The sequence below is a fragment of the Lichenostomus cassidix genome, chromosome 3 (assembly GCF_008360975.1).
Source record: "Lichenostomus cassidix isolate B80296 chromosome 3, HeHo_3.0, whole genome shotgun sequence".
In the NCBI taxonomy this organism is placed as follows: domain Eukaryota; kingdom Metazoa; phylum Chordata; class Aves; order Passeriformes; family Meliphagidae; genus Lichenostomus; species Lichenostomus cassidix.
The window spans coordinates 92,795,642-92,818,998 of NC_139483.1; the positions used below are offsets into that span (position 1 = coordinate 92,795,642).

Here is a 23,357-nt window from a genome sequence, read left to right on the forward strand (position 1 = left end):
CATCAGCAGCCATGGTCACAGTTACCGAGGTCACAGAGACAGGAAAGCATCTGACCCATTACAGAAATAAATGGGGTGCAAATTGTTAAAGGAGGGCTGCTGGGTGCTTAACAAATCCAGTGGCTACAGCAGTGCTCTGAATGAAAAGGAGTAAGAATGGACATCCTTGGCTCCACATTTGACCACTACTATGGCCATAGCCAACACCTGAACTGAAAGTAAGCAAAAAAAAAAAAAAAAAAAAAAAAAAAATTCTACAAAACCCTGTACTGAAAAATCAGCAGATTCAATAGATAAAGCTGGTATATCACCAAGTTTTAAGTGAGCATAAAAACTATTTCTTGAGGAAATAAACATTCTTCTCTTCTTGTGCAGCCTACTTAACAGCCCAGCTATCCTATTACAAAAAGGGCTAATACAAGCAGCTACTGTAAAGCAATAGCACTAGGACTGCTTGCATGCTTCTCAATCCATTACCAATTACTACAGACAACAGGTTACAGATCTTACAAAATTCGAATTGATTCATATCTATGCACCAGAGGCTTCTAGGAATAACAGATAAAAACATGATTTATTACACTGTACAAAACTAGATTCAGAACAAGCAAGTGCAGAATATGGTACATGATTTATTTTTTCTGTACATTACATATTGTTAAATTTCACTGACAAACCCAAAACTTCCATAATTTTTCCTTTACCTGCTGAAGCCAAGCCATTTATTTTGTTCTATAAGACAGAAGAAAACAGGTTCCTGGATAATTTATCATCTGATTAACTTGGCAGAAGGTGTGCCAACTCAGACTGACTTTCAGTGTTTCCCATAGCTTGTCAGGTTAATTGGTAGAATAGTGTTCTGCCACTGTACCAGTCTAGAAGCAAGCAACTCCATTCTCATTAAATTTCAATAATATCTTCTTCTTAGAAGATGAATTAATGCAGTTGCATTTGTAGACATTCCAAAAAGTATAAATGAAGGCTGTAGCTACTATCAGAAAGATTTCCAGTAGCCCCAGATTGGTCTCATGAGTTCTGCAGTATGTGCTGAGATAGGTTATATGTTTTATAAAGTCCTTAAGAAAAATAAATATTTTTGCATAATGTATGTACAAAACTTGGTTGGTTTCCTTCATTCATATAGGTTCAACAGCAGATATAACCACAGTTAGATTTTATTCGTTAGCTCACAATAATTAATGCTACCTTCGTAACGATGTAGTAAGAGACTATTGGCCTATTCTTCATAATAGTGCAAATTATATGGAGGTGTTTTGAAAACCATGGCTTATAGAAAGAAGGATTAACAAAAAACCCTCCTTTGGTCCCTGCAAGAGTAGTTTAATTCTTCCATGAAACTTTCAAAACTCCCCTACATAATTTTAACCAACTATTAAGGCGTCAAAAGCACGGATTTTAAGTTGAGATTAAAGGGGTCTTTCTTGGACTTGAAAAGAAGTCCACTGGAGATTTCCTGACAAAGAAATTTTCTTAATGTTTCTCCTTCTCCTCCTCTCTATTCTGCACAAAAGCAATACACCAAATAAACCTCTCTAATAATCTCCCCATATATTTTTTTAAACTACAGTATAACATTACACTTAAATATATTGCACAAAAAGCATAACATATCCTGCCTGACTCTTCACAAAAATGGCCACAAACACAGGAGAATAGCTATTGAACATCTCAAAATTTGAAGAGATCAATGAAATGCTGAGGAGATACTGGCATGAGACAGGTGTTTGGATCACTGGCTGTGCAGGGGTGTCCTGTATCCTGAAAATTGAAGGAGAAAAATAAGTAAGTTCTCTTTCCACATTCACAGTCTCCCCTCACACCCAAGTTAGGGAAAAAAAAAAAAAAAAAGGAAAAATTCTCTCCTTCTACCAAAACCAGAACCTGAGTTGGAGCTCTTGGAAAAACTTATCTTCCTTATCCATTGCTTTTTGCTAAGCATAACAAAAAGGCAAAAAGGCACATGCTTTTTTGAACCTAAATTATCTGTTTAATCAAAAGCTGAAGTCAACTATTGCTTTGGGATAAAATAAGCCCCTTGCTTTGAAAATGGTGGGCAGCAGATACTTCCTCAAGAAACCTGAACAGCACGTTTGAAGTCCTAGTCTTAAAAGTTTTTCTACCTTGCTACATTTTCCCCCTAATATCTTTCATCTTTCACTCCTACCTTTCCCCCAAGTGAAATGAAAGCATTGCCTTAAAACAGAAGCTGGCACGTAGGCAAAGTTAGGAATGGAGACGTTAGACAGGGTGGAAAGGTTTTGTCATTACAAATTCACTAAAGCCTGCAGTGCTTTCTTTCCTCTTACAGAAATTTAACCTCAGAAGAACTGTCTGATTATTTAAGATTCAAATTCCTCTTTGAACAAAAAGTTCCATTTTGCACCTTACTAGAACCCCCTAAGTGAGGGAAATGCAGAAGTGTAATGAGAAGAAGTTCCCAGAGAGTTCAATGGACAAATTAAACACCTTGGTCAATGTTGTAATGCCCAGAAGCATCCTCACTAGGCTTTAAGGAGTTTCTGTCCCTTTTCCACCAATGTTGATGAATCCACCATGTGAGGCAAGAAAACTAGATAAATACATGGCAAATAGATCACAAACTACTGTGGTCCTCATTGCTTTTGCTTCCATAGGAAGGAAGTTACATGCAATTCAGTTTATAGATGAAAAGAATCTCTAAGTGATTTTTTTTTCCTCACTGCCACATTCCCACCCAAAATCTTTGTAGCACCAAAGTACACTAGGTGAAACACATTCTAAATACTACTCAGCTTTCCCAGTGAAAATTGTTACTCAATAGGTTTATTATCTGTGCTTCTTCATTAAGTCTATAGAGAACGACATGAATATACCATGTGGTATCACCTCCTCATCCTCCCACTCTTTTTAATAATTGCTTTAACATCCCCTGAGAAACAGTTGTTAGATTCATAACACAGAGGGAAAAAACAAACACACACATGAAAAAAGAGACCCAGGTAAAACTGCCTACTGGGGGAATCTGCAGATGAGAAAGAACAGATGACGAAGACCAAAACCAGAAATATTACACTTAACACCTTCATCTTGAGATGACATCTGCAAGGAAGAGCTACACCACACAAGAAAACACTCTTAAAGGTAGCTGCCAATGGACTAGTATCTTCTCTATCCATTGCCATGTCAATGTCATGTCATTACTTTACTAGTTTCCAGGAAAAAAAAAACATCAGAATTATAATTCTGGGAAACAAGGTAGGGTTTATCCTCTTTTAGTACTTATTTATACTCCTGAATATTTTAGACTGAGTTTTTAACATGCTATTTGCTTTCTCTGCACATCATTATAAAAACACTTTTGAAAGCTCTGCCCAGTCGGGAATCACAAATGCAATAAAACCTCAGATCAGTTCTTGGTGTTTTAGTTATTGAAAACAACATAAATTTTACAGTGAAAAAAGTGATGAGGACTGAAAAGAAGAATCATAACTTTGCTGTAATTAAGAGTATACCTCCTTCCAAGAGAAATATTTTTTCATTGGAATTAAATATATAATAAAGTGTTAAAATAATATTGCTTTTCAATGTATCAAAGCTAAGGTAGACTTCTTTTAAAGTAAGAAGAGAATTCCCCAGGAGGAGTGTTTGCTGGAAAATGTAGTTGTTTTCCTCAAAATTTGGCCTTGCTAGAGATTAAGAAGCTCTGTATAAGTATTTTCACCATTTCCTCATTCAGAAGGCAACAATATAATTGCTTCCCTTGACTATCCCAAGTCACATGCAGCCTTATTTTGGCAATTTCTTTTCAGAGAGACTCTCTGTAAAAGTAAATACGACTACAGCATTCCAAGTGCCATAAAATCAATTTTAGTACCTTTGTGTGAAAGTTATCTGAGGTACACGTTACTCTTTTCAGATTTAAGTGCTGAATTAAATACATCAGGGAGTGCAGAAAACATAATACAGAAAACAGTTTATAATAACACTGAGTGCAGAGAAACCTATTTCTTAGAAAAATCTGGCTGATTTCACTGACACCTATGCTCATTAGAAATTGAATTATGGTTCCCAGTTTAAATGACATTAAGAGGGAATACAGCAATAATAAAAGACAAAATGATGAAAAGCTGGGATGGGAAGTCATCACTATCTTTATCTAAAAAGGAATAAGAAACAAACTATTCCTGCTGCAAAACTGATGTGCAGAAACAACAATCAAAACAAAGAGCATCAGATGATCAGAAAGGAGCACATTATTCACTTTGACATTACAGAACAGTCAGCAATGAAAACAGATGAGACACAGGAAATACCTGGAGTAACAAAGCAAGGTGGTAGTCCTTTGAGATCGTGCAGAAGGAAGCAGGAAGGAGAGCCATAAAGTAAAAGAAGCAGAGTTAAGGTTTATTTAAGCAAAGGTTCAAAAGCCATTTAGAAAAAGTCTTTTATTCTTGTGGCAAATCACAGCTTTGTGAGAACCAAAATCAGCACAAGTCTCAAGAAGACTAAAACAAAGTGTTATGCAAAGTGATTACACTGTTTTCATAAAGCCCTGGAAAAGGAAAGAAGAAAAGGTATTTCAGCTTCTGTGGCCATGTCTGAGATAACTGAAAAGTGCTACTAAGTAAGCTTAAAAAAATAAAAGAACCTGCCACAATTGCAATGGTGCCTAGTGGAACACAAGAAATAGTATACACAAAAGCAGTCACAGAGGCATCACACAATAATTAGTTTGTCATTACTTTTGAATTACTGACATTATGTGTTTTTCTCAGTTTCATCATAGACAAATCCTTTAACAAGGAGTCATTTTTGAAAAGAGACATATAATATGAATTTTTTTTTATTCCTCCTCTAACACAGGAGAGTACAAAAGTCACTGTACTTCCAACAAAGAACTTAGGAGACTCCTACGTAATATAAATAAATTTACTTTGGTAACAGATTTTAGACAAGTACAGGAATACAAATGTCTCTTCCTGAAAAGCTCTTAAAGACTTGTTAAAAACCCACTATAATTATTATTGCATACTGAAAAAGTGAAAAGTCATTTCCCCACTTCAATAATGCAATTGCTGACTCAATTCAGCAGTAATCAGTTCCTTCTTTTGCAAGGCCTTCTTTGAAAAGAACACAAAACAGGGAACTCTAAGAATTTTCTGTGTGTAGGCCTCTCATGTTGTCAGCAATTATGGTATATTATCAATTTCATGAACTGCTGAAAATTCTTCTCATCGCTAGCTAGGCCTTTGCTTTAGGGCTGTTTCAGACCCTTGTGGTTTTGGTTCCTAGAAACTCTTAACATTTATTCAAAACTACAATTTGCTTGCATCAAGGATGTCCCTTAGTGTAAATAATTTCCTGAAGTAGTCTCATGTTTATGCACCACTTCTCTCTCAAAAAACAATTTATGGAGAGCAGTCACATTCCTTGTTAGCTTTAACCCAGCTGAGTTAAGAGAAATGATCCTTTCTAGTCTTCTTCAGGCCCTGATCAATTTAGTACTTTTTCCTCTGCAACTGTTCCAATTTTGCTTTGTTCTTTAATGAGGGAAGAAAAATAAAAATAGATGCCATATGAAGATGTGTTCAGCTCTGCCTGAAGTTTTTCTGAATACCCTTGGAAACAAAAGTTGCCTGACTTCTGAATTGTGCCATTAAAAGAAGAAACAAAACTTTAACATATTATCAGCTATCTGAAGAATACAGTGCTTCCATTTGTTTCAAGATTCAAACACTTGCTACTTTTCCTCCATAAAGTAACTGTGATTTCTCTTTTTAAGTTTGCATTTGGTGGTGGTGTTTTTGTTGGTTTTTTGCTTTGTTTGGGGTTTTTCTTGCTATGCGTTACAGACATAGTTGTACGTCAAGCACTCATATCCATATTTAATTTAACAATCTTTCTAATCAAGTATGATACTTCTGAAGCTTGAATAAATTGTCAAAGCCTGAAAAAACTTCTGGTTAAGAATTGTTTTCACCTAACCCAGGATTTATCTAGAATTAATAAAGCTCCTGTCCCTTTGCCCCTCATCCCTGCTTTACTTCTCACCTGTCTTTAGTTAGCTCAGGAAAGGATATAGATACAAGAATCTGAGAAACAAACAAACAAAAAAGCAGAACTATTTTTTCCCCCATATAACTGAGTGATCAGCACTACTTGACCCACATTGCCCTGTAAAAAGAGGGACAGTATTTCAGAGTAACAATTAACCTGCCCCTGCCAATAAGGGTGCCAATTGTGCATAAATTAATTCATTTAATAATCTATTTCAGCCTGATCATCATTTAGTTTAAGACAGGGACAAGGCTTACATGCCAAGATTAGAGAAGGAACACTGCAGTGTAGGCTGACAGAATGATCAGGTTGGGAGGCACCTCAGGAGCATCCCAGCCTCCTGCTCAAAGCAGGCTAAGCTGTGAGATCAGACTAGATTGTTCTGAGTTTTATTCAGTTTCTGATCACATCCCAGGATGGAAACTGCCTCAGCTCTATGGTCAAACTGTTCCCTCGCTTGGCTGTGCTCACAGCAGGCTCTTACATCCCTCTGAAGCAGGCTTCTCCAGCCACTCCTCACAGGGCAAGTCCTGCAGCCTCCCTGATCATGACCCTCACCTCATATGAACTGCATCCTGTTTATGAATATCTTTTTAATGGGAACCCCACTGGATGCAGTATCCCAGATGGTCTAATGAGTGCTGATAATGGTTTACCTCAACCTGCTGACTGTGCTCTTGTTAAAACAGCTGATCCCAAACACCTGCTGCAGTATTTTTGTGCAGAAGCACACAACTCATCTATAATTGCACTGTCACTTTAAGGCCTGCCCAAATCTGTAGGATGAGGCAGTCAGCACTGGAATGGTGATCTAGGAGGTACTGCTCATCAATCCAAAGTACCTTTAGAACTTCCTGTGCTGTGTTTCAAAAAAGTTAAAAGCCCAAAATGAGCCCTATTATTCCAGCAGTAGATTGGAACAGGTGTCTTGTCACCTTGACCACTCCCATCTACTGCTGGAATACTACTGGAACCTACACAGGCTCACTGCCTCTTACTGTCACACAATCTCCAAAGTTACGCATTTAATTCCAAACATATTTGAAGTAGTTCTTAATATTAGAGACTTGTACTTTCAATTATACCAACATAAAATGAGAGAAATTTAGTTTAGAAAGCATTAAGTCTTTACACAGTGAAGGCAGACAATCCAAAGAAATCTGATACCACAAATGCTCATCTACGTGCATCTGTGTACTTACCTTTAAAATTTCCACTTTCAAAGAAAAGGTTTTACATCACATATTGAGCTACATGCTAAAGACTTATTCCACTGTAATGAAAATTCTTAGTCATTCTTGACACAGATCCTTCAGGTTTACACAGTAGAAGCCAATTCTGACTACCTGCTTTCCTGCGATAAATTCTTCAAAACATTACTACCTGCAGGGGGTCCTGTGATATCAAAAATACTCAACTTTGACATAACATCATTAAAGAATATGTTATTTCTATGAAAGCCAGCTTATCCTGTTAAACAGCCCAGGTTTTTTGAAGGAAACTAAAAAGCCTCACACTGACATGCAACTTCTCTTTAAAATCACATGAAGATGACACAAGAGCAGCTAATTTATGTTAATTAGAATATGAGTAATATGAGTATTTTCCAAGATTTCTCAAACATTTCTTGCTCTTTGCTGTCCACTTAGCACTACCCATATCTGATCTTTCAGCTGCAAAATTAAAGAAGTCTCACTAACTAGAAGGCTAAGGTACGTGCAACACAGCGTAAAAGCAGGACTATGTAATCACACACATTAAAGAAGGAAATGCCCTACTGAAATTAAAATCATCCTGTAAGGCAACATATGCTTCATGGTAAACCTCAAAACCAGGGCAAAACACACTCTGGATGAAATTTCAAATGTTCCTCCAAGTTTCATACGGGACAGAAGTGAAAAAAAATATATAGAGCTTTACACCAATGTGGTAGGAAAACTGTAGTAATTATTTCTCATTAGAGATGTATTGATTACCATAGCATCATTACAAAACACTAACTTCAGAGTAGTCCCTCACAACTTTCCATAAGATTAAATTAATAAAAGTAGACAGAGTAACTCTTTCCACATGACACTTTTCATTACAATTCTAAATATTGAGGTTATCAGATATCAAGAAATAAGAAGGCAAGATAAAGAGCAAGTTTAGAATTTAATACTGATTTTATATGGAAGTCCTATATATTATCTTAAAATTAGATATTAGTTATCCAATCACATTTCACATGAGAAAGCTGACAAGATGACCTTAATAAATTTTGTTTTCAGATGATCACCAGTAGCTGTTTGAACTTATTTCTGATCACCAGTTTCAAAGCTCTTACCTTCCAAAACAGAATGCTACAGTGTCGACAGAAATGCAAGGTGTCCCCATACTGTTCCTTTATTGGGTAATATTTCTGAAGTGCAAAGTACATCAGCTTCCAGTCAATGTGACCTTTCTCTGATGGAATCAAATGCCTACAAAACTAGACATAAAATTAATATCTTCCTTTAAAATTGTTGTAGTCAATTCAGGTAAAGGACAGGGAAAGGTGGGGGGAAGGTAGTTAAACTGAAGTTTTGTAACTGGAATTCTTTGAAGTCAATATTCTGACATCATACATTTCTGCAAAGCAGTAAGAGAGATCTGGCCACAAAAAAAGATGGAAGGCAAACACTAAAAATAGGAGAGTGCATATTTGCCAAGAAAAACTAGGCCACACACAGCTGATCTAATTCCACTGTCTCAAAATTATTCTAATTATAGTCAAGAAGCATTTAACAAAACAGTATTTACAGCTGTAAGCAATTAATTTTATTCTTTAAAAAAAACCAAGCCACTCAGAAATTAAATTTAAAAACGTGATTGTGCATTATGGATAGCGGTTTCCTGTTAAGACATTATGGATTTAAATAAATCTTTCTTTAATTTTAAAAGCATATATATGACTATTTTTCACATTTTGTTGTGATCTTTCTAGAAGGATAGCAGTAATTAGTGATTGATGTACTTTCTTGAGGACCTAATCTGCATGTAAAGATTAGCTGATGCACAACAGGTATTTCTCCCTATCTTAAGACACAGCCAAGGTTTATTAAGTATTTACTCATAAAACACTTTTGTTCCACTCAGTGTGGATTAATGTTAATACATTGAGGGTTTTCTTCATTCAGAAGACAGGTCCTGGATGGGGAGAGAATAGCACTGCTTTCTGACTTCAGCTACACTTCACTTTGTTTCATAATGGCTTCCCTGTTTAAAGCTCTCATTTTTTCCAAAAGTGCTCTTCAGATATCAATTATGTTTCCATGGTTGTTTCAACGGTTCAACAAATATACTGCAGAGGACATAAAAAACAAACCTAACATGATTCTGTAGCTTATTATTATTATTACTTTTAAAGAGAAGAAGCAGAATTTGCTATGGGAATATAAATAAAATAATTAGATTTCTATCATTAACAACTTAGTAAGAAATTGAATGTGAACATTCAGGAACACATGGGGAACACTGTGTACAGGAGTACTTTATGGGGCACAGGGATAGCTAATTTCACTGAAATCCTTAAGGATCTTTTCCCCTGCATTACCCTTGTAAAATAAGTTCCTCTCCAACCAGTTTTGTCACTGTTCAATAGAGCTTACCTCATCTACCCTCAAAATCCACTCAACTGTTACATAAGCTTCAATTTGTTTTCCTTGTAACTTCACCTTGAATTCTTCTGGGCTGCTTCTGAAGATGGGTTTTCACTTTGCTTCTGTCTATTTTTTCCACAGTTATTTCTAAAACCTTTCATCTGACAAAAATATCTTTTTGGGCCAACTGTGTTAATTGATCTTCAGTTCTGTCTGACCCATTACAATAATACTTAATCTGGTAGTCACCAAGAAACTTCAGCACTTCATTTTTAAGAATGAGCACTTTTGCTTTCTCCAGCCTGGAATGTATTAGGTTTCAAAAGTTCTTCCTCCAGCTCTAATGAAGTAACTTCTACTTTTTTAGGTTTATTTTCACCTAGTCTGATCTTTTCCCAGCATTTATTAATGTCATAAAATGAAGACAGTTCTTGAGTCATTCTCAGATTACTTTAATGCTCTTTATGAGGAAGCGACAGGAAAGTACTGTTTCTCTTTTCATTATTAATTTCAGAGCATTTTTTCTGGTCATCTTGGCAAAAATTCAGTTTGGCTTCTCCAGAACTTTCACATGGCTTAAAAGTTTGAGCTACCTGTCTGCCCATCTTAGTAAAGCAAGCTCTACTTTACAGGAACACCTTAGAGAAATCCTCTACAACACGGGTTAGGCAGTTTTTAAAAGACCCCATCTTGCAATAGACATTTTTAAAAATAATGCAAGGAAACAGCCCAGTAGTTATCCTAAACACACAGACACACTGAATGCAGTATTTAGGAGGAACCAAGCCCCAAATACAGAGAAGACTTTTGCTATTACTGCACAATGATACACTTTTATCTCAAAAAGGGCAACTTCATGCTCCATTATTAGTACATCATATCACACAGGCTACATTTATACAAATACCAGAGTTTATTACCTGCTTTTCTGCAAAATGGTACTGGCAGAGTTTTTTCCACAACTGTCTGTCTTCACTAAGCATGTACAAAGTTGGGGTCACTTGACCCAGAGTAATAATGTCCCAGCCATCAGAGAACCTGTACAAGATGTTATTCAGCATGTGGAGGGGGAGATCGCTCAGTGTAAGTCCATTGTTGACTTGCTGGAAATAAGAGTTGAAGACTTTTAGCTACAAAAATGTGACAGTATAAAATAAGATTCTTACTTTAGAGGTATCGCAGGTCTTAGTTTAGTCTTTTCAAATCATCGAGTAAAATCTATGGTTAATTCTTGCCTACAATTATTCTCTAACTTCCGTTCAAAACCTAAATGACTACAGGTACAGAAGGAGCAAGAGACTAGCTTTATAACTCACAGCTTTCCTACTGTTAAAATAAACATATCCCGAATTCATTATTTAAATTTCAAATAATTTTTGAAACACTTCTGTTCTCTCAAAATAATATTCTGCAGTCTTGAAAACTATAATATAGTCAATTCCATCTTTAAGTGTGCTAAAGCCTTAACTATAATAAAGGTATGAACCAATTATTTGTAACTTGTTGGATCACTACAGTTTCTCAACTTTTATTAAGAAACAAAACACATGCTGACTTGCCTTAAGACAACTACAGTACAGAACAGAATAGAGAATGCAGGACTGAAGATCAGAGATACAAAATGAAAGCATTATGGAAGTCAGAGGCAGAAGAGAACAGGATAATTTCTGAAGTCTGGAGAGAGACAGTTTCCCTCACACATAAGTGAGAAGTTCTGCAGAGGTGACAGATTAGAGCTCTGAAGAAGTTTTCATTGAGACTACTATACACTTCTGTGAACTGTAATGGGCTAACCTACAGCATAGCTCACACATGGCTAAAGCTGGAGCCCACAGTGCCAGGTGGCACGAGGCCCAGGAGGCTGGAGGCCTTGTCCCAGCTGGCAGGGAGGGAGCAGAGGCAGCTGCCAGACCCAGGGAGCAGAGCTGCTCTGTCCCAAGGCAGTGGGAGCACAGCAGCCCTGCGCCCTGGGGTTTACACTACTGTTTCCTTCATAGCCATTCATCTTGCCTATAGACCAAACTTTCCATAGTGTCATCTGTCACAAATACTGCTGGGACTGTCCCTCTGTTGAGGAATGAATTTGTGGGCACTACAGATGCAAAATTTCTCATAGATTACTTCAATCAACATGAAAAAGCTCCAAGGGAAGTGTCACATTGGAAGGAAACACGCACAGCAGTAACTGCAGTGTCTCAGAAGTGTCTGTGCTGTGGCTGCCTGGCACATGAAAACTGCTGAGACCAGGTCCCTCATTTCTCCCAAAAGTAGCTGGTTTATTCAGATACCCAGCTCACACAGAAAGGATAATTTCCAAATTTCATAGCTGAAAGCCAATAGATGAAACACTTTATGACTTTGTAATGAGCAATATTTTACAGCATTTATTCCAGGAGTAACCCAGTCAGATTAAAAACAATTGCCTGCTTATCATCAGAAGTTTCCACTATAAAACCCTGGAACAGTGCACACCACATGCTTTGAACACAGTCACATGGGGAGAATCCAGATGCTAGAGTCATTATCTTCTATTTTTTTACAAAAGCAACTGTGCTAATGAATAATCTGTAAAACTGCTGTTTGAGTATTTTTCTCTTTCTTTCTGTTTTCTTGATACACCTCCAAAGTGCCTTTTAGATTTTTATTTCTTCACTTGTAGAAAATTTATTTTGGAATTAAAAATTGGAGGTTTTTTCCATCTCTATCTGACAATCTAGAGCCAAATTTTTTTAAACTTATTTGAGTGAGAAAACCAGTTCTATCTATACATCTCTATTACAAATCAGCAGTATAGACATTGTAGCAGTTTTTATCAGAGAAAATCTATTAAAACATTAGAAAATTAAGTTGATTCCAATTAATTAGTTACACATTACTTCTTTAAAAAACGAAACAAGTAAAACTGTTTAAAATGTATTTGAAACTTGGTTCACTTAAAAATCCTCAATCAATATTCAACATAATTCCCCTCCCCAAATAGTATTTAATATGATATAATAATATACCTTGTTCATCTGAAGATTTTTTAGTTGTTGTTGCCACAGAAGAATAGTTTCTAATCGGCAAATCCAAATATTAATGTTGCCTACCAACACAGATTTTCCCACTCCCCTAATCAGTATACAGAGAGTAGAACTCAGATCCTGTAGAAGATCTTTGATTAATCGTGGATTATATTGGTCTTCCATAACTGGAAAACAAAACAAACCAAATACAATTTTTGTTGACAGAGTTAACCAAGCTAATAGCTCAAGCTAATCAACACGTTTTTTAGACAAACTAATTACAACTCAACTTTCTGTGTACAAATAGCTGCTCTAATTCCCACCATGACATTCATCAGTACTGTTAAATACATGCAAAATCAATAATTAACAATTCCACAAGCAAATTTGATGCAACTTTTCATGCTACTCATTTAATAAACTTAATTCTAGACAACTAGTTATAAATCCAATTTCTTCAGCTCAAAGCAGAGGGTATAACATCTCCATTTAGTGTGGTTACCAGAAAAAAAACTAAAAAAAAAAAAAACCCAATATAATTTAATGGCTTTTTTATAAAATAATCAAAACAGATATGTATTTTGAGCCTCGGTACATCATGCAAACTTAAACCCAAACATTTTTTTAATCAAAAAGCTTTCACATTTCATGAAAAGTATTGCTTAACAATAGCCAAAAATTTCTGAATAGAACCTAATTGTCACTTAATTTCACCAATCTGTTTCAATAGACATTATTCAATAACTAAGAGAAAACAACTTATTGCAATTGTGGGACAGGAAGTATGAAACCTTGCACTAATTAAGTATGCTATTGCTGTGTCTTATAATGTAAAAATGGTAATAGAATTAATTAAAAAAAACCACTGATCTCTTAGCTACAGCAATCAAATCTGAACAGTCAGATTACAAACCCTTAGGTCTTACCTTTCTGCACAATTTTGTCCAAAATGTTAAAGTAGTTCTTCTGTGCTGCACCACTCAGTGAAGTTAACTGGGATTTTGCAATTAACTGCAAAAGCTATGACAAAAAATTAAAAGTCAGAAGAATGACAGAAGTACAGGATGGTTTAAAATGCACGTTTAGTGCATACACTCACCTACAATAGCCTGCACTGGCATTTTTTGAAAATATAACTGCAGAGCTCGGAAGACAAAGTAAGACGTGGAAAGCTTTAAGCATTCCCACTGGCATCCCATGAACAATTCCTGAAGGATGTACATTTTCAAAATATGGTACAAATACTGGTGTTTATCTCTGACAAAGCACATGACATACAAATTTTATGAGCTGCAGTGAAACAACAGAGAGAGTCTGTTTTTTGGGGCTCGCAAATACAAATGTAAACTTGGACGTAGTTGGGTCCTGAAGTCCCTGACAGATTTGGTGGCCAAGGAACATCACTGAACTGAGACCAGCTACAAGAATTCCAGCTCCTAAGGGAAAGTATTATACTGGTCAAACTGAAGTGTGATGGATTTAGTGTACTACTTTCTACTCATGGAGAGCAAATACCCTATTTTGCCTAAATTAGGGAAAAAAAAATTCTTGTATTACTCTTACATTCAGATCCCTGGTAGAATAAACCACAGCGATCTAATAATGAGCAGCGTACAAATTGTATCAGTAACTTTTTAAAACTATTATAGTAAGAATCTCCTAGCTGTCCACATACCTGTCTCTGAAACCACTGTGACCAAAATATTAGTGAGAGCAGTGGGAATGGTTTTGGTTATTTTGCACTAAACATCTTAAGCTCTTGCTGCACATGAATGCCAAGCTATAGCTACTAGAAGTGGCCCTTGCTCCATTTTGGCACCTTTACTTTTACATTTTAGATTCAGTTTTGTAGCTGATAAGAACCATTAGCTCTTTAACAAAAAATGGCCTCTTATTATGAGAGACTTTGATGTTGTGACACTTACAATATTTAGAAGCGTGGCACTGAGCTTTGCAATTGCACTTTGTAACAATGAGTTCAGAACAAGTGCTCTCAACACACTGAAAAGGGAAAGCAGGGAGCAGAAAACAGCATTCCCTACAGTGCTCCCACCAGTAACCTGAACTGTGCTCCTATGCAGGATAGCATCAAGTGTTGGCACAGACAGTGAAAAAGACTAAGTTTGCCAAAAATCGTATTGTATCGTTATTTCTAAAACACCAATTTGATACTTCCATTCAACATTAATTCTCCTTGGGAGGAAGAGAGAATACACCTCTCCCTGATTTAATAGTGTTCCTTCTGGCTTCTCTGCATGATCTCTGTAATATTATAAAGTATTTAATATTTAATTTCAAGTATTTATATTTCATATAAAACATTACGTACTATGAAAGAAAGAAATAATTGTCCTGATGTATTTAAACAGGTGCAATTAAGTCTCAAAAACTGTATCAATAGATATCAGGATCTCTTTGTTGGCTTTTTCAAAGCCTATTAGCTTGATTAATAATTTAGAACACACCTAGAGGTCTCTGGCAGTCTGCCAGTTCAAGCAAGTAGGTACATTTCTCTTAATTAATTAAAAAAAAAAAAAATCAGTTTTGTCACTCAGTCTAAAGATCAAATTAGAGAAACAAATTCCACCTGACTGATTTTAATGAAGATTCCAATTTCAGTGAAAGTTAATACAGAAGGATTAAGACAATTTTAACAAAAGCAAGGTAGCAGGAGTACAAGGATCTGACAGACTGATACATGCAGAGCCATGGCTTATGTTGTCTACAGGAGATTATAACTCTGAATGGATCATCTGTTTTATCAGACATTTGGAAAAAAACCCACTCATATCAAATTTAATGTATCAGCATTTAACAGCTACAAAATTATCAATATACTACAGCACCAACAAATATAAAAAAAAAAAAACAACTGATAATACCTTCTGCCTCTCACTGCCCATTTTAAAAGTGTCCTGGACAGACTTTTAATAATGACTGGCATATTTTTAGTTAGTTGGAGAATCATCTTGGTGGTCTGGGATCAAAGAAGAGCTAGAGTAGCTTTTGGTCTTTAAAAAAAAGTATCCTTAATTTATACCTTGCTATCAACAAGAAGCCACCACCTCAGGGGAACTGAGGCAAAGATATAATTAAAGTTTTGTGTTTAAAATTTAGAATTGTTTTACAAACATTTTGAATAAATGCTAAAACATTTAAACAATTTTGGAAGTCTACCTAGTATTTTAAATTCACCCAGATTTATTAGGGTCTACTATTAACAGAAAAAATGGTTTGGATTGCAAAGCCAAATTTTTAAATTTTAAAGTAGTGGTCTGTCCTCAATGATCCTAAGCCTGGCTGACTAAACCCGCATTTTATATTCCTTGATGAACAGAAGAAAAACTAGTCAATGTGCTCAAGCTGGACTTTGCAGTTTGACTTGATCAACTGTTTCCAGCAACCCAGTTTAGGCACTGCAGCATCTAAAACAAATAAATTCTAGATCTGCATTCCTTCAGCCTACTTGCTGTTCAAGTAAGGCACCAAGGTTGACACCATTTATAACACAAATCACCTTTTCTTGGTGCTTTGGGTTTTTTCTTTCTACTGTTCAAGGCTGAAAAGTCTTGGGAAAGAGCAAGGCTCTCGATTCTGCCCCCAAAACAGCATTAAGAAGTAATGTTCTAAACCACAATGCATACATATACCAAAAAACCCCCAAACCCTGCAAGGGGAACAATCCAGGCAAGTACCCTAACCATCAGCCTGGAAGCAAATCCTTTTTGCTTTGTTTCCACATCTCTTGTTTTTTTCAAAGTACAATACATTGCCTCAGCTTCACAGGGATGGATAGAATGTTTTCTCTCCAAATACTCCACAGCCTAGCAGTAAGGGTGTTCTCCTGGTATGTTTATTTAATTTTTATTTGTGTCTTTTCAAGTTCTGGATGCATTCCAAGAACTACAATACTTGTGAACAGCCTCACCACTGAGCTGAACTCTAGTCCTGACATGACTCACATTTGGAGCTTCTCTAGGAGTTGGGACAAGCACTTTACTACCTCAAGTTAGACAATAAAATAAATCCGGGGCTAGAAGAAGATCAGTATCCCCAGAATAGGCATTTCCAAGTGGGCAGCTGGTTAGGCATTGAGGTAATTAATGCTGGAGTATCAAGTTTTAAGGGATGTTAATGAAGACAAATGCATAGATATCTTGTCCTAGATTAAAAGAAGTGCGCAACGAAGCACAGGAATGCTAAGAAGTTGCAGAAGATACAGAAATTGCAAAATATTCACACATCAAGTATTCTTCTAGAAATTGTTCTTTTAAGCATATTTGAGATGGAGCAAAGTGTATTTAAGATGAATTAAACTTTGCTATTTTTGGTTGTATAGAAATTATTTTAACTTTAAAGAGAGTTCGTTACCCAGACAGATGAACAACAGTTGAAACTACTATCAATGTTTCCCTCTAAATACACAGCACACTGGCCATCACTATCAACCTCAAGCTATAGGCTTTCAGACAGCAATATAATGAGTTTTCACCAAAGAAAATTTTTTGTTTAAAGTTGCTTCTTACATTATAAATTACATATGAACAGGATATTTATACAATTATAAATCATCATCTGTTCAGTGCAAAAAATATCCCATTTGTACACATAGGCAGACCAGCAAAGGCATTTTTATAATATGCATATAAAATAAAGAGCTTACTTTGACTACGTAATTGAACCTTCTGATGTCCTGAATCGCACTTGAAAAGTCTAAGCGGTTAAAAGCTTCTCCCAAGGTGCAATAGCCATGTCTCTATGAAGAGGAAAAAAACACACTTTAAATGGAAGGAAACAAAGACAAAATTGAGCAAAACATTCAGAAAAGCACTTGACATGCAGCTGCTACTAACGGATACCATGCTCCCTGGAAGTATAATGCCACTGGACTGAAGAGTTATTTGTGCTCACACTCTACAAGAAATTAAATGAAACCAGATACACTATTTGTAACTAACAGGTATGTAGGCAAGGCCTTTCAATTCATACTAATTGTGTAATCTGGCATCACTGGTATTTGATTTCCCCTGGAATTTGCCCAGCTCTTGCATGGCCACAATGCTGGCACTCCCTCACGGCTATCACCGTCCCCATTTGCATCAGCACAAGGAAGAGCTTGCTTGTACAGCAGTCTGAACTACAAACATGAAAATTATAGGATTTTCACTTGAGGGTAAGTTGCTTCTGGGATCAGAAGAACAAATGGTCGCAACATCTTGAATTTATTTGCCAGGTGCTAGAAGCTTAGGCACAATTTTTTTTTATGCACCAAGAGCAACAGCAGCTGCATTTTCTTTGAGTACTTCTCCACATCTTAATGTGAGAATGGAAGTTTCAGAGGCTGTTATGAACATCTTAAGGTGGTAGTAGCAGCCCAAAATTACAAGGGATCACATTAACTCTACATTTAGAGCCACCAAGCCACACTGGAATTCAGGACCAAATATACTGAGGCTAGGAAAAACTCTTAACTGGTAAAAGAGAGTCTTGCAGAGCAGTGTGCTACTACAGCTCATTAGCCCAGGGAAGGAGGGGGATAAGTAATTGTTTGAATCTCATTCCAAGACAGACTTCCTTGTATATTATGTGATGGTGACAAGTAGGCAGTATGAATGAATGTTCATTTTTGTGACCCAATGAAAGCTTACCCTGCATGTACCCCAGCAGGAAGGCACAGTTAACAATTCACTGCAGAGTGGTGGTAATTACTGCCTATTAGTTAATGACCAAATTCAGGATTCTACTGCTTGCTCATTCAGTTGATAGACCTCAGACCCAAGCACACTGCACAAGATGCACACCTTGCTTGGCTAAATAGCAGTGAATTAACACATACAGTCAACAAAACTTTTGTTGAAATTTAAGTATTGTAGCTGCTCTCTGGCTGAACAGTTATCATAAGGTCATACTTAAATACATTAACATGAGAGACATTTCCTTGATCAGGTGGAAGCAGATTTCTGTGAAATTACAGCTCCACCTTTCCCAATGTACCATCAAGACAAAATTATTCAAAAAGCATCTCCAATTTCATTTCAGCTATACACATGTACTTGCATTCAATGCTCTCCCATAGAATGTTTCACATGTTTCTCATCAAGACTTTACTATACCGTCATTTTGCCCTCAAGAACAGTATCCAGTTTGGGAAAAAAAGTTTCCTAGTTGTGAGACTGCTACTTCAAAATCTAGCAAGATTAGAACGTGTAAGAAAAACTAGAGCCCCTAAATTATGTTTTAGATTACCTTAAATTGTTGCTCTGAATTATCTAGTTCAAGTATGCTTATTCTTTGCTACTTTTTCAACCTTTTCCTCCAGCTTGTAAATTTATATAAAGAATTACTTGAAAGATTAGTGTTTAATTCCAACCATCCCTGGTTTGGTTTTTATATTAAAAAACCCAAATAAACCTGAAAGGTGAATGGTCAAATATTAGAGGGTAACCAAAATATTTTGTCCACTTGCTGAATGGACAAGAAACAAAGGTAAATACTCACACGTCAACTTCTAGTACACCAACTTCTGCACAAGTAGGGGAAAAAATAATCCCTATATATAGGTTATGAAGGACACCAATAAGTGATTTTGGGCTATTTGTATTTTGACCTCAATGTAGTTTGAAAACTCAGCTTAACAACCTTATCATTCAAAGCACCACAATGATTGGTGTCAGTCTGTTGTCCCCACACTCCTTCTCACCCTAATTTGAGATGAAAGGGAAAAAGCATGCTTGAGACTTTTGCAGACCAGTGTAAATAACATCATCTGGAAGATAAAGCAGAAAGAGGGCTGTGAATCTGGTGAAAGGCTTTACTGTACCCTTCAGATGTAGAAGGTCACTGTCTACAAGGTCTGCAAACTCTTCCAGTATCTCCTTTATGTAAGCTCACCTCACTATCATCCTCTTCCTGAGTAAAAAGCTCTGTGTTGTCTCTCTCAGCTCTAAAGTGCAAAGCTACTTTTGCCTGCATGACTACAGTCATCACACTTACCTCCTTCCCCCTCTCCTGGCTGGCATTACTATGTGGATGTTAAACCTTACTGGTGCTCAAGTTCCACACATTGCAGATAGTCATGCGAATCAACACAGGAATGAAATTCAAACTTCAAGACACTTTATCTGTACATACAATGGATGTATGTTAACTCTTGGCTTTCCAAGAGGTCATTCCAAGAGCTTTCATGTTTCCTTTACAGTTACATGATACAGTTTATACCCCAAACTGAAAGCATCTGGACTTTGTTGAAAATAAAGATCCTTTTTGTAAAGTTTGAAACTGATGTTTTACTTTCTTCCATTCAAATTTAAATCAAGATTTAAATAGATCAGGTGGCTGCCTGCAAGCACCTTCTTTGGAGACATTTCTGCAGTTTTGCAAATACTTTCAATTTTAGTTCAGAGACAGTAGCAAGACAGATGGGCTTAGATAAGTCATGGAGAACTGTACGTCCATCCTTGCAACTTCCCACATCTCTGCCTCATCACGTGCAGGTATGCAGTGTTGCCAATGAAGAAAGTTAAGTATAACCCCAAAGACCACATGGCAAAAATGCTTTTTTTCAATATACTGCCTGTCAATTAAGACCCACAAAGACTGTAGGAATCGACCCACAACATGTAGACTTACTTCCCTGGTGCTTTCTTTATGAACATAAATCCACTTTTCACGATAAAAACCTAAAATAAAATCAAAATATAAGGATTTTAGGCTTCCACATTAGTTAATGTCTTCTAGAAAGAAACAGAGCTAAACACACGATTTTCAATAAAATGCTTCATCAGATAGCAGAACAGTTTTAATGAAGAAATTTTATAAAGGCTGGAAAGGATAACTGAAAAGTTTCACAAGTTATGGACTTAATGAAAATACCAGTAAAGTTATATTTTTTTAAAACCACAAGAATTGGCACGCAATTGGCACATGAATCACAACTTTTATCAGCTGTGACCAATTACTGAGGTAACAGTGGTCCTATGTAATTCCTGATCTTTTTTTCAATAAAACAGGCTCCTCAGCACTGGAAAGTAAAGCAGATATAGGCAATATTTTTGTTCCTGACCACTCTACCCCTCTAATCCATTTTTCTTCTGTACAGGTGCCTGCTCTACTTTGACTTGGTTCAACTAATTGCAGAAGACTGCAGGGAAGCCAAGGGTACAAGACTAATAAAGGCAACCAGGCAGACCTTCAACTTTCAGAAGTCTCACGTTGCCAAATGAGACATACAACCCCTCGAATCTGCTGAAATGTTTTAAACTCAGACAAACCTGGAGAAGTTTGCAGCTTTCTGCAATATTCTCTCTCTAAAAATTTGGGGGATATACAAACAACAGATCATTTCAAGATCAAAGCATTAGAAATGCCAAAAAGTTGCTAACCAACTTACCTTTTTTTACCTACTCTACCAAAGTCTCTGCTTCAATAAGTTACTTGCTATCATACACATTTGCAGTCCAAAATATAACTGATCTTTTATAAATGAGAACTTATAAAATGGCTTTCACATTTTAATTGTATTTTAAAAGGGTCTTCTCTCCAAGAAACTCAATACTGATAAAGTCTTTATCAAGATATGATTATTATGAAAAATATATTTATTTATTTACCAATTCTGGAAGTGTATGACTAATTAGAAGTTGAATTAAGCAAAAAATAAACCACCTGCTTTGGGAAGTAGAAGCTTCCATAAGCATCCAGAAGAATTTAATCTAAAACTAGTCCACATAGCAGCAGTTAGTTTCAGAAGACATCTAATACTCAGGAATTACTATTCTTAAATTAACTACCTCTGGATCTTTGAAAAAAACCAAATCCAGCAAAGTAAATGATCGATAGCACAGTTTCAATTAAGACATATCACTTTTGACACCAGAATTTGTTGCCAATACAGAAATAAATATAATTTAGAAGGCTACTCTGTAGGTGAACATAAAAGAATGGCTATTATAACATTTTTCTGAACCTACATCAGTCTTCTAAAATAAATGAAAAAACCCCAGCCTTACATTGTGAATCTGTGTTATTCCTAGAATGATCTTTTTTCCTTTTCTTGGCCGCAAACTCACAGTCTTCAGTACTGTATACTTCTTCGTTCTCCTTATCCCCAGTTATGATGCTGAAATAAAAACATCTAATTAGAATAGCAGTAATTAAACATTTAAGATGCATACATCTTACAATTTTCTGTATTAAAGTCTACCAGCTGAAAAAAAAGAAAATCATATTCTTAATTTAAGATACTCTACCTGATTGTCTATAGCAACACATCTTGAGAGAAGCTGTCTTGTTCTTTTCTTTCCAGAGGGGTTGAATTTTGTGTCCAAGTGATTAAATACACAAAAGTATCTTCCTAACAGGTATCTTGTAAGTCATTACTGACATTTAGGAAGGACTGCTAAGGAGACAGTACTAGCTGGACAACTGCAAAACTCTGCAAAGTTCTGAGTGCACGAAAATGTACAAATGTACAAAATGTACAAAAATGTACAAATGTTCAAATGTACAAAAATCCATTATTTGAAATGGACCAAACTGCACACAGGTAAAAGTCTGTGACAAATTATTACACATCCTTACATATGCAGAAAGCCAGCACAACTCCTCACTAAAATTCATTACTATTTTTAATCTAAATTGTGTTTTATCAAAACCAGTTTGAACTCCAGATTAAAACAACTGAACACTGTAAACTGAAGGACATAAGATTTTTCAAAAATAACCTGTATCTGGGTATTAAGTGATAAAAACCAAATTATTTTAGTCTATTGCTACTAGCTTACAGAGTTAAAATTGTCAGGCTTGAACCGTCTGATAAACACTGTAAAAAACGTCTGGTTTTTGAATTGTTTTAATCAGTAAATGCTAGCTCAGTTTCAAGGTACACAAGTCGAGAAGATTTAGAAAAAGAAAGTTGGTTTCATCTTAGCATTTTTTTTCTTCAGGATTTAAACATAACATACCTCTGCATTCAGATAATGCTCAATCAAAGGTGAGTGCCTTAGTTCATGCCTTAATATTTTTAAAGCAGAGGATAAAGACTCAACACCTCAAATAGTCTATGAACTAGTGCCAAATATCACATCTGGTCAAACAGCAAAACAGTTCAGAGGGAAGAAACCAGCAAGAAACAAAAGCAAAGCAACTGACAAAAGCAAAACATCAACACCAACAAGCTATTCGATTATGTAACATTCCAATCCATTAGCTTGCTTTTTTTCCCCCAAAGCTATCATAAAGGAAATCTCTTTAAGTTCACTAAAATTAATTTAATTGTGTTTTAACGTATTGGCTGCATCACCACATCATGTGAGAAGTTACTGCAGAATCTGAAGAGTTGCTACAGAATCAGAAATTGAGCCCAAAGCTCCCAGAGCTTTATCATCCTAACAGTAGATACAAGGCTAGGGAGACACGTCCTGATACTCTACAACACAATCCAGGCAGCAGAGAAACTCTCTCGTTCCCCTTGACCCAGGGCAAGCAATGGGGAAGGGATGGGAAGCCACATTCCTGAAGGCCTGCTTAGAGGAGGAAGGTTAATACTCCTCCCTCCAATTCCAAAAGATTCCTTCTTTTGCTCATGGAGAAGTGTCCCTAGAAAGTAATTTAGACCAGTAACAGACCTGAAGTGATTTAAAGCCTACTCCTGCCACCCCACAACACACACTTCCTC

At 36.2% G+C, this 23,357-nt stretch overlaps 1 protein-coding gene across 5 annotated transcripts in view; it reads right to left on the minus strand.

Annotated features, from left to right (window-relative positions):
• Positions 1-267: 267 nt before the first annotated feature.
• Positions 268-23,357, minus strand: part of FBXO25 (F-box protein 25) — a 30,825-nt gene continuing 7,735 nt past the window's right edge. For 2 of the 5 annotated variants that reach the window (XM_085056729.1, XM_085056725.1), the window contains exons 3-11: positions 21,691-21,800; positions 20,312-20,361; positions 17,346-17,438; positions 13,609-13,702; positions 12,683-12,867; positions 10,598-10,780; positions 8,384-8,527; positions 4,314-4,340; positions 268-1,779 (exon numbers count right to left, since the gene is read on the minus strand). In XM_085056729.1, coding sequence (XP_084912855.1) covers positions 1,690-1,779; positions 4,314-4,340; positions 8,384-8,527; positions 10,598-10,780; positions 12,683-12,867; positions 13,609-13,702; positions 17,346-17,438; positions 20,312-20,361; positions 21,691-21,800 — 976 coding nt within the window. In that variant the 3' untranslated portion in view covers positions 268-1,689. The other 3 variants (XM_085056727.1, XM_085056726.1, XM_085056728.1) reach the window with 3 other exon arrangements.